At 37.5% G+C, this 12,659-nt stretch overlaps 1 protein-coding gene across 4 annotated transcripts in view; it reads left to right on the forward strand.

Moving 5' to 3' along the window:
• Nucleotides 1-12,659, forward strand: part of FRY (FRY microtubule binding protein) — a 217,563-nt gene that overhangs the window by 154,711 nt on the left and 50,193 nt on the right. For all 4 annotated transcript variants that reach the window (XM_055702468.1, XM_027815612.2, XM_005446473.4 and 1 more), the window contains exons 34-39: nucleotides 296-464; nucleotides 1,211-1,301; nucleotides 3,056-3,138; nucleotides 6,259-6,409; nucleotides 6,956-7,059; nucleotides 10,556-10,741. In XM_055702468.1, the coding sequence (XP_055558443.1) occupies nucleotides 296-464; nucleotides 1,211-1,301; nucleotides 3,056-3,138; nucleotides 6,259-6,409; nucleotides 6,956-7,059; nucleotides 10,556-10,741 (784 nt within the window). The remainder of the gene's footprint in view (nucleotides 1-295; nucleotides 465-1,210; nucleotides 1,302-3,055; nucleotides 3,139-6,258; nucleotides 6,410-6,955; nucleotides 7,060-10,555; nucleotides 10,742-12,659) is intronic.

Consider the following 12,659-nt stretch of genomic DNA (forward strand, 5'->3'; position numbering starts at 1 on the left):
GTACCAAATTGGGGGCGGTGAGGGGTGGGGGTGGGGGTGTTGTATATGTACCTAAACAGCTCATTTCTGGCTGGTAAACAAAAACAGACTCACTCTGCTGGGGAAGTTACCTTGATTTCAAAGTGAGCTGGTTTATTTCTGTACGAACAAGATGGATGCAGTTGTGTGGTTGTGGTGTCTGTCCAGGAGTAACATTTGCATTCTGAGCCTTTTCAGTACTGCAGTGTAACATGTATTGATCTCTTTGGAAATTCACATTGGACAGAGTTTAATAACTTGCTATTTTCTTCTTTAGATAAAAAAGGTTGCAATATATCTGTGTCGTAATAACACTATTCAGACAATGGAAGAGCTTCTTTTTGAGCTTCAGCAAACCGACCCAGTGAACCCAATAGTCCAGCATTGTGATAATCCTCCATTTTACCGTTTTGCTGCCAGTAACAAAGCCTCAGCTGCAGCTTCTGGTATGACCTAAATATACTTTTCAGTTATGCTCTCCTGCTCTTTTGGGTCATTGAAAAAAACATCTCTTACTTTTTTACCCGTTCAGACCTGTGTGTATATGAAGTGCAAGTTTCAGGGCCTTGTTGTGTATGTAAAATTACAGGGTTTTTTAGTTCCTAATGTTGTATATGCTTCGTAAACATATGCTTAATTCTCTCAACTATTCTAACAGGATGTTAACAATGTTTAGTGCTGTTCAGAACTCATATGAGATGGTTCTTCTACCACTAGTTTCTCAGAAAAAGAAGTAATCATCAAAGCTGTGATCACAAATACAGTGGAGCAGAGTTTCCTGAAAACTGAGAGCCTCAACTCTGGCAATTCTGTTTTCGAAGGCCTAATGCTATTTTCAAGCTGCAGTAGTCAAAGATATTTAAGAGACACCAACTCCAAATTTAACCTTGTCAGTGTTTTGCCAAAATCTTGGAAAACAGTAGGCTGTGTCACCTTAGAGTGAGCTTAGTTTAAGAAGTGGAAGAGCATAATTATGTTCATCTGTCCCTCAGAGCATGTAAACTTTACACCATTCAGCCCTGCAAGCAGGTTCTGGTTTGTAGAGTTAAGTGTTCATTCATATGCACAAGTGTTTCCAAGATGATCACTTTGACTGTGGCTGCTATAAAAAATTTAAGTCATAGGCTTTTATTGCTTTGCAAATACTGTCTGGTGCATGTAACAGGTGTTCTTATTGACATCTCATATACAGGAACCACCTCCAGCAGCAACACTGTTGTGGCTGGCCAAGACAGTTTTCCTGATGTAGAGGAGAACAGAATGGTGAAAGAGACTGATGAAAGGTTTGTGGTTTGCTGGGTTTTTTTCTCCAACATGTATGTGTTTTCCTAGGCTAAGGGTGAGATGCTGGACAAAGTTCTGCATTGTTTTGTGAGGAGCTCTGATGTTCAGGCTGATCCTAAGTGGCGTTATCCCAGTAAGACCATTTTAAAATGAGTGTATGTAAAAGTTTTTTTAGAAAAAGCTGTTCACATGATTCTAGTTCCTGCCTGTTGTTTAATAATACATCACAAAGAAACATCTGTTAAACCTACATTAAATTAATAGTGCCAAGTAGATTGCCGTTTTGTAGGCATTATCCACAAAGGAGAAAGAAAATCAAGAGTGTGTACCACATAATGACTACTAAAATCTTTGTGAAAAATCAGGTTTGACCAGACCTTTTGATTTCATAGACAGTGAGTAAAATGTAGTATGCAGATTTGTATCCATGATTGCAAGGACACCTCCTTTGTCTGGATAAAGTATCTTACAGAGGAAAACTGTAAAATATTTTGCTTAGAAATCATATATTCAGTTTAGTCCTTTGCTACTTATGGTACATACTGAAAAATGATGAATGAATTAATAAATGCAAAGCTTAAGGGCCATCAGATCCTCTAGCACAGACAGATATATATTTCTTCTCTCGCTGAAACCCTCTTATTTTTGTAAGAGAAATTTGAATGACTTCTAATAGCATTAATCAGTAAGTGTAATACTATTATATTAGTCTGTTGTTACTGATCGTTGGTAGTATCACTTCAGTAGTCCAACCCACCTTCCATATGTTCAGGGCTTAGAGGTCCAAAGAATTACGTGAGCAAACTTTTCTGTACTTCAGAACCTTTTGAAATGCTTGCCCTCTACCTGTTACAAACATGAGTAGCATTTTGTCAAGTGAGTTATGTCTATCTGCTAATTTCAATGTAAGGAAAAAATGGCACTTATCTTAGTACTAAGATTTCAAACTGAAAGTAAAGATGACTCAAAGTGATGGTTTTCAGCATATGCACTAGAAACATACTTAAAAGAAAGATAAAACTGTTTCTGCTCTGGATTACTTGTTATTATTCTTTAGTTAAATGTTTATGGCCATATAGTTTTAAGTTAGATTTTTGTTTAAGTTAGTTAGTTAAGCAGGTAAGTTAGGCAAACTTAATCTCCTCCTATACTTCAACTGTGTTTTCAGGGTTTCTTGTCTTATGTGAATTTTAAATGTGACTCCAAAAAGGTTTTTGGCATTCAAATCTGCCAGAGACTGTATGATAAAAATGAAAGGAAGATTACAATGTTCTGATACTGGTATTCTGATTCCTGCTGAAAGACTCGTCAGAAAAAAAAAAAAAATTTGCCTGAATTCATTGCTGGCATTTACATTATCAAAGACACTAGAAGCTGTAAGTGCATCTGCACTTCAAAACCAATGTGTCAGTCTTAGAAGGTCTGTTAATATTGGCTTCATGAACAGTTTATATCTCAGTTCAGCCTTAGCACAGTTTCTTGCTTCGAGAAAATCACACATTTGCCAGCATGAGAATTTCTCCTCTGCTAAATTTTAAGAGTTTGTGACACAGGAGCACACTGTTAGAACTTCTCAGAAACTGGCTGTAAAAATCTTCTTTTGTGGAAAGAAACAGCATTACATTCACATTGCCGTCTGCTCGCACATAAAAGTGCATGCTTAAGGAAATGCTTGTTTTTGTAGAGTAAACACGTAGTCCAGATGTTTAATGTCAGTCTGTGTTTTTAATGAAGATTTTTCTTGTATTTGAAGGTTCAGTAATGTAATCAGAGCACATACCCGACTAGAATCAAGATACAGTAATAGCTCCGGAGGATCTTATGATGATGATAAAAGTAAGTTCTGTTACTCAATTTGATGAAAATTTGGTGGTTTGGTGGGAGGGGAAAACATTCTTATGACTGATGGAGGCTCTCTGTATAAACAGTAATGTAGCATCACCATACAGGGAGTATCTTTATTTTGCCTTCATAACTTGTTTAATTAATTTCCTTTGTTTAACCTGGGCTCAGTCAAACCTATTTAAAGGCCAGAGAACTTCACAGAAGGCAGCAGCGGAGAATCCTCCAGAGTATCATCTTGAACCTTTTGTACATGGCAAGGCAAAAGACTTCCAAGAGCATTACAGCAAGTACTTGGAATTGTGCCCTTCACCAGTATTTCCCTCCAAATCAAGTGCTGTTATATGAGCATGAAGAGGAGATTCAGGAGTTTCCAAAATGAGGTCTTATCCTCTTTAGGTTTTCTCTGCTGTCTGAAACCAGTTTCTGGCTGCACTGTGCAAACCTGTGCTAGACGGGAGAGTGAGATAGGGCTTCAGAACACGCTTGTTCTTTATGTATTTCTGCTAAACGGACTATAAATGGACACTTGATCCTCAGCAGAGGTTCCAAAGAGAACCAAGATATTTCTGTCAACTGTTGAATGACACTGTAAATTTTAGGAGTTGGATGGTTTGACTTCATTTCTGGAGTGAATTGTAAGGAAGCCAATTTACAGATTTCTATTAGGCCCTAACCAAATGTAAAAAAGGCAAGACCTTTTTTACTTTCATCTCTCACTTAATAAAGCCAGGTCAAATAATATAGAGGCCATAATGTCTTCTCTTGGTGCTATGGACACTATTTTGGAGCAGTATTTTGACTTAAAAAGTAAAGATTTTATATGTTCTTTATCCAAGTATTTTTTTGGCAGTACTTCCCTGCAAAAAATGGAAACACTGTCAAATACAATACGATAAGATAATTTGATGTATGTCAACAACTATTTTTCACAATTGTGAAGCACAGTATTTACAAAATATTGTGTATGTGCATACTGCAGTATTTAAATACACAAAAAATGTGCCACATATTAAACTCAGTGGTTTTTAGTGCACTTGTTTTTCTTATGGCTTTCCAGTGCTGCAGCTACTAAAAATTCTTCAGCAGATGTTAATTGGAGCACCAGTGCTAATCTGATCTTCATGAGCAATCTTTTCAAAACAGAACAATGTTTATATTATCAGAACATTCTTCATAAGTAGCTGGTTTTGACAAGAGCTTAGAGCAATAAAAGGTTAAAAAATACTGAAATTTTATTTGCTCTTTTGGAATGTCTCCTCAAGCCAGTGCCCAGATGTTTTTTCCTGCCTGTACCTGCAAGGCTTATAGTACTGTGAATATTTATGCAAGGTTTCCTTCTCACAGGGGTTCTTTCCACAAATATATGAATACCTAGATGTGAAGTGAAATACACTTAGCTACTGACATTTATAGAGAACTCTAAAAAGAAAGAGGAGTTCTTACACCATTTGTCATTCTACAAGATAATTAATGCAACTTCCATTAAGAAAGTGCAACTTACTCCCTCTGGCAGGCAGCCCAGGCTGCAAAGGAGTTGGTGGTATGGCTTCTTTCTTCTGTCCAGTCTACTTGAGTGGACATGTACTGCTGAGGATATAAATAGAGAACACAAATCCACAGCACAGAAACTCAGTTGTTCAGGCAAAGATTGTATGTTAAGGTGCAAAGTGCTTCTTTTTTTTTTCTCAGTCTGCACATAAACCTGTGAAAACAAAAGCAGTTTTATGTGAAACACTTAAATTGATAGTAATAAATAGTGACTGTGCAGTGCTTTTTATGTGGAAAGCATCTGGCAGACATCTGGTTAATCCTTAGAAGATGAATATGTGAAAATAATATACTTCGCTACATTATTATGTTGATTTATTCTTCTTTATCAGTAATGAATAAATCATCCTCCAGAGGATGAGAGAAATAAGTAGAGGTCTAAATCATAAAAATCTAAAGTGCTTCTTGGAAGACTAATGCTGAAGAATGGGAATGTTAAAATTATTTTAGTAGTAATTGGAGGAGCAGCTACTCCATTGAAGGGCTCCTGAAGGTCTGGAAACCTGAAGTCCTTTTGTCAGAACTGAGGACTGATGTGCATCAGGGAGAGCTAACTCTGCTGCTTTTGTAGGTGTCAGAACAGTTTTGTTTCCTGTGGCAAACCTGACAAGCACCAGATACATGCTCTTAAAAAACGGAAAGTGCTGAGAGTTTCAAACCTACCTAAAATACAAAAGTATAACAAAAAAAACACAGAGCAAATAATTATGCTCTCATTAAAAATCCACAAAGGACAGTGTTTGGGCATATGTCAAGAACAGGCCTGCAAAGGACATTTTCCATGGCAGTGCATCACAGACTGCCAGCCCTGGAAAGTAAGAACTGACCAATGGGAAAATGGTGAAGAATGAGAGGGACCAGAATACAGGAGAGATGAACAAAGCTGTGCAGCTGAGAGGAGACAGAAAGTGGTGGAAATACCTTACATGACCCACATCATTGCAGATGAACAGGTGAAAGAAAAAAGTTATTGCTCATTAATATACAGCAGCTGTCATACTGAAGCAAAGTTAAATACATCTTTGAGAAATTCAAGAGATAATTCATCCCTGTTGAAAGAAAATTACCCTGAAGATGTTTTTTGCATTCCTTATGCCTCCTTCTTAATTCAGGACATTAGACTTCTGTCTTTGTAGCATTGCTCTGTAGGGCACTGGTGAGGAGTTGCAAGAATGTGTCGCTGGTATGCGGCTCCTTGCAACAGATGGCTTCTGACAGCAGCTTTGTTGGCTGAACTTCTCTCTCATTTTTGAAGAGAAAGTCTGTTGCTTGTTGCTTTGTGATCTGAATCCAAAGCTACTAAGTGACAGCAGGGATTCAGCTGCAGCTCCTACCACTTAGTGCTGTCTGCCTGGAATCTGTTTAATTTCCAGCAGCGTGAAAGCAGGATTAAAAATGCATCACTTGTTATTGAACACAGGAATTTGCAGACCTCATGTCATCTTACCACATTATTCCAAGCAGCTGAGCTGATATGTTAGTATAAACTCTCTTTTTATTATTTCTCAAAAATGAGTAACCAGACTTGTTTTTTATGCACTCTTATAATGCTTTTCCACGCAGATGATCCTGTTTCTCCATATACAAGCTGGTTATTGAACATTGTTGAAACCAAACAACCACATCCCCTGCCCATGCCTTACAATGGAGGGTGCTGGGCACCACTTGTGGACTACCTCCCAGAAACCATCACACCACGGGGACCTCTTCACAGGTGAGCAGTTTCTCGTTCTGACATTTCAAACAGTAAGATGCTTCCTCGTACTGGTTAACCAACACCAGTCCCAACTGTCCCACCACTCAGAACATCTGAAAGTCATAGCTTCAATTTCTGCTAATTTCCAGTGCTAAAATTACCATGCAATGAAGGCATGTAGTTCTACCAGAAAGCCTATTTACAGTGTAGAACATCACTTTCTGATAAGAATCTAAAACTGAAAAGGAAAATTTATCTTTCCCAAGTCTATGTGGCTGTTATTCATAGCACTTTTCCCCCTCTTGATCTTTTATTTTAACTAGGCTGTGCATGTTCTGGAATTCTTCTTTTACATGATTTGTATTGACAGTAATAGTTTTCTTTTCAGAATGAGTACTTACCTGCTTAATACTGTAGCCAAGATGCTCCAGCATCAATCATACTGAGAAGAAATGCTACAAGTCCGGAAATGTAGAGATTGTTTATTTCGTCAGAAATAGCCATCATGTTACTGTTTTCCTACCTCCAAGAGGTTTCAAACTGATACTGTGATTTAATTTCCAGGTGTAATATTGCTGTCATCTTCATGACTGAGATGGTAGCGGATCACAGTGTGAGAGAAGATTGGGCTCTTCATCTCCCTTTATTGCTTCATGCTCTCTTTTTAGGTAAGACCAACAGAACAAGAAATATAGTATGAACGTACTCCTGTCCTTTTAGTTCAGTTTTGCTGAAGCTGTAGAGGTGTGTTTCTTACATGTTCTTAATTATGATTTCCAAAAAAAAAAAAAAAAGAAAAAAAAAAGCCTTAGGCAATTACAGTCTGTGAATTAGTCTCAAAATTTTGAAGCTTTTGAATATTTAGGCCAATTTCACCCAAAATTGAGATCTGGGTAGAAATTTGAAGATGATTGACTTCCTAAAATATCTCTAAAAAAACCATAGGCCCTGCTGTGAGAAAGGCAGAAGAAACCCAGCCTTTGTACAGCCTGGTTTGTGATGGGCAGCTGGGCAGTCAGCACATGCCTTAGACCTGGACTACACACACCAGTGCTGTCTCTTGCCTTTGCAGAAAGTATTGTGTAAGAGGTGAGATTGCTGTACTGCAGAGATAGTGAAGGTAGGACACAAACCACTGGAAAGCAAGCTTCATTAATTTCACTGCTAATGGAATACTTTATCATCGGTGTCTTCCTTTATATATCTGAGCATAGACGCACTGCTTTTTCCCCACTGCTGTGTCTGTTCTTGACTGTAACACAGTTCAGCTGGAAGGTGATACCTTCCTTACCCTGGCACTTAACATTATGAAAAGTGAGTGGCCTGATTTTTTAGCACACAAGCATATTTAGCATTATAAAGCTATTCCCTAACTTTCATGGTTGATAAATAATGGTTTTCACAAACAAATACAGCCACACACTTGTGAAATAAATTTATTATGACTGGAGATCGAAGTCCACTTCTCATTCAGCCACCATAGTTACCACTAAGTCTATTCACTGGTAATTTTGGAAGAGTCTGTTGTTCAGTGGGCAAAAAAGATTAAATTGGGAGGTTATAGCACACCGGTAGAATATATGTGATATATTTCAGTATATAGTTGAAGAAGATACCTCATTCTCCTTTTCAGCTATGCTGTTACCAACTGTTCTGTTTGAAATATTTTTATGAAATAGGAGTTTTTGAAAAATGCACACTCATCAAAAACTGAAGTTTTGTATATTAGTATATTGATTTCCACAGACTTCTAATGAAACACAAGAATAACAGCCAGGACCATGTCAGATGGGACTTCCAGGGTCAGTTTCAATACGACATTTTACATATACCCTCCACTTAAAAGTTAAATCTATTTTGTGGCTGCCCATAACAAATTTTACTTCTTTTTTATATTGCTGGAACTTTCTAAGTATAAGAGGAAACTGAAAGAAAACTGGATAAGTGTGTGAATCAAATCAATAACCATCAATTGATCAAGCAGCGTCTCTAGTATGATTTGTAACAAGCGTAAGAAAACTGGTGCTTACAGTTAGAAATTCTTACAGGAATAAATGAATAAATTAACACAGGAGTAGTATGCGGCAGCGTGGCCACTGCAGTTAAGACGGCTGTAAGGAGCCATTAGGGAGCCATGCAAATATTCATATGCAGAAACAGAGTTATGATATTAATCCATTATAAAAATACCTACTGATTTGTTCACACAATAATGTTTCAACATTACAGTTTTTCATAAGAAATAAATAGAAATTTATAAATACCATTTGAAGTAATCCCTTGGTTAAGAAATCTCAATTCTCAAATGTGAAATTAAAGTTAAATGTAACTGGTCACTAAATGTAATTGGTTTAGTGGTAACTAAAATGAGATCACAGCTTCCAGGCTTCAAGTTCAGTTTCTCTAGAGCTGTTGTAGCTCCTGTAGAAAATGTTTCTATGTTTTATAGTAGAGCTCTGTTGTGATGGTGTAAGGAAGTTATGCTACACGTGTTAGCCAAAGGTATGAATGTGATTAAAAATTAAGTATTTCTGTCCTGTTGGAATGTGCACAGGCAGATGCATCTGGCCGAAAAGGAAACTGGAAACTGGTATGGTGACTAGCTGAAGAGCCTGTATTCTTCCATTTACTGGAAGGAAGTGAGAAAATACTAAAATGAAAGAATTTTGCAATGTATGTGTGTTTAATAGGCTGTTGGATGGTTTGTAGTACTGATTGTGAAGTAGAGAGGCAGACTGCTGGTGTGAGCCTGCCTGTCTCAGCAGTGCATGAAAATCACTGCTGTTTTAAAACTGTTTTGCAACCCGTGTGAAATGAGTTGAGCAGCTAGACTTCTTTCCCATGGAAATGTGTCCACATCACAGAAGTTTACCCTCTCAGGAACTCTTCCAAGTTAAAGAAGGGCCCAGCACTGGAAAAGCACAAAAGCTGAACTGTCCTTCTCACTTCATAGTCTATGTCAGTACTTTAATACAGCACTGGGGTTTAACAGGATTTCAGTGCTGCCAATCTAGAATTTGCTTTCAACTAAAAGAACTTTTCGTATCCTTTTCAGTGTATGTTAGAACAGGGTAGGATGGGTTCATTATCTCCTGGCAGGTGGAAGGAAATGAAGAAAGGAGAATAGGAGCAGAAACCCGAAGAAGCTGAAAAAGAGGTGGGCACGTTGGCTGTGGTTCTTTTGGAGGAGGTTATGGGCAGATGAGCAAGAGCAAGGATCACAGGACATCCATAAACCTGCCCATAGGAGCCAAAGACACATTGTTCAGACTGTGGCAGTATGAGCAGTTTCATTTTTGCAGGCCAGACAATAACCAGCATGACTGGAGTATATTAGAAAATACCTGACTTGAAAGACCTGTTGGCTGCTGCCACTTAGAGTAACAAAGTAGTTGCTTTTCAAAGAGGAGTATGTCCTGAGAAGAGAGGAGCTGAAGAAGAAAACAATTCCATTTTTCAGTACTGAAATTGCCTCTAAATGGGAGAAAGTATTTTTAAATATCTTGAAAGATACTGAAAGAGAATTGAGATTACTACCACACAGTGCAGTTTATTTTACAAACATGTTTCCTTTATATTTGTAATTTATGAACTGTTCAGGCTGTGTTAAAATCTTGTAAGAGCAGGAGTGCTAATGGGATTGGAGTCTTTCAGTGCTAGACCTTCGGTTTCAGTTCTGTACCCTGAGCTGGTGGCTAATTTCTCATGCTAGTCACTGGTATCTGAAGTTCTTTTTCAAGGGGTTTTGTCTCAGTTCCTTTCTTAATAAATCGGCATTGACCTCTTACAGTTTGCACTTGTAAAACTGATGTCTGTGCAAGAAAGCCAGATACTGAGGTAATCAATGTAATTATAACTACCATCAAGAGTTTCTCATCTTTTAGGGGTTTTCCAGCCCTGTCAAATTAACACTGCAGTGAGACAGAATGCATAAAGTTGTATTGCCACACATTCTTTTGTACCTCCGGTATGGGACCTCAGTCTGTAAACTGAATATACACCTACTTTCAAGTAAAAACACTAGTAACTGTTATCTAGATATACTGCATATTTTGTTTGTTTGCACTGTTGCCATGAACTGCCTTGGAATTTTTGGTATTTCTGGAATGTGTACTTGTTTATTATTACTTCATATTCAGTGATTGCTGTAACCTTTTCTTTTAGGTCTTGACCATTACCGCCCTGAGGTCTTTGAACACAGTAAAAAGTTACTGCTTCATCTTTTGATTGCATTGTCTTGCAATAGCAACTATCAAGGCATTGCATCAGTGCTTCTTCAGACCAGAGAGATGAATGAAATCAAGACTCTGACAGTACAACCAGCATACTTACCTGAATATCTTTATACAGGTAATAAAGCAGCAGAAAAAAGAACATAGCATTATACTGTGCAGTTTTTGAAAGTAGGATGTCAAGGTTACTTTCCTAAAATATAACAGTTTTGATAAAGTAGTAAAGTCGCAAATATGAATAGTTCCCATTAATATTAATTCCATGTGAACTACCCTAGAGATGCACCCAAATTATTATTAGATAACTTTTCATGATAGTGAGAAAGCTATCTGATGTAAGACAAAATATATAATGTAGAATTTTAAACATTAACATGGCTAATAACTTCCTAACTTCCCCCTCAGGGAGCTGGGACTACTTTAAATGAGGGCAATCACTCTTCAGCCTTCAAAAGAAATGAATAAATAATTCCAACACAGGAAGAGCAGCAAGAATGTGCAGTTCAGATTTTCCATTATTAAATTAAATTTCACATGATATACACCCTCCTTTATATCACAGATAAACTTCATTTCTGTCCTGAAATCTGTTTCTGCAGTAGGAGGCTTACTTCAGGCGTCTGCTGAGATGGGTGTTCTATTAACTTTGTGCAGTTTACCTGCTTTTAAGGGGTTGGTTGGGAACATTTTGTAGAAAGCTGCTAGCTAGCTTTACTATTGTCATGTAATATTACGAAAAGCAAGCATACTGTTGCGATTTGAAGGATTCACAGAACCAATGTAGAGTTATGGAGATAGGACTTGTTGTCTGGGAGAGAGTGAGGAACTTCACCATACAGTGAGAAATTAAAAGGAAAGATTCTCAGATTGGTGCATTTCCACGGTTCTTTAGGAATATAACCAAAAATAATACATATTTTGGCTTTATAAACAATATTATTTGATAACTGATTTTTTTTTTATGAGATGCAAAACATTTTTTTAAAGTAATGAGAAGGCAGCATAGGTATTTCAGTTTAATGAGTTAGTTTGGTCATTGAGGTTTCATTCTGAATAACATCTGTGCAAAATTACCTCTTGTGAATTTCTCTTGATTTGTGCGGATCTCTTTTCCAATGCATGCCCATGAATTATTAAATGCAGAATAAAATTCTTACATTAAAGTTGTATTACAGCTTTTCTGCCAAAATGAAAAACTGTTTTCATTCCTGTCTGAAAAACATAATTGCCACCCAGTGCCTGGGCTTCTCAAGTCCAGGAAGTTATCACAGCTTTGTATTTGGGCTCTTTTTTGTGCAGCTAATATAAAGAGTGACCGTGTGGGTGAGTAGCTATAGCAGAGAATCATAACTGAAAATACTTCAGCTCAGGTTCATTCCACATAATGTCAGGCAACTAAATTAACGAGTCTCCTGACCTGCAATGGATTTGTCAGTAGAGAGGCCCCTCCTGCTCCCAGCCTTCTTGCAAGGCCAGTTTTTCTGTTGTAGATACAGGCTAAGATGACTAGCAGTCTAACCTTAAGAAAACAGTTCTTAGTTTCTAATTTCAGCTTGGAAGTTGTGTGGCTTTTTTGGTCTAGCAGAACTCGTACTCAGAGGTTTTATCTTAATGCTGAAAATATTTAGTAGCAGCAGTCCAGTGTTACTGAAGGTGTTGAACAGAAGACTTGAACATTTGTGTCTTGGTTTCCATTACATTCGTAAAATTGGGACAGCATCATTGTCCTAAAAATTCCACCCCACAGATGTCTTTCTCCTCATCAGACTAGCCCAGAGAAGTGAGATGAACTTTGCATGGACTTGGCCAACTTCAAAATTCACTTCACAAATAGTCATGCTTCTGAATGTAAAATGCCCTGAAACATTTGTTTGTCAAGTACTGTAGCCCTCATGCAGTAATAATAAAAAAAAAAAAAAAGACTGTTTTTTTTCATTTTATGTTGGATTCCACACTTTTAGAAACACAGTACCATTTTCTCTCCCATTGGCATTTGAGGGTTGTTGTGTTCTGCAGGTTTCCCCCGTATTTCCTAG

Source organism: Falco cherrug, chromosome 2, assembly GCF_023634085.1.
Source record: "Falco cherrug isolate bFalChe1 chromosome 2, bFalChe1.pri, whole genome shotgun sequence".
NCBI lineage: Eukaryota > Metazoa > Chordata > Aves > Falconiformes > Falconidae > Falco > Falco cherrug.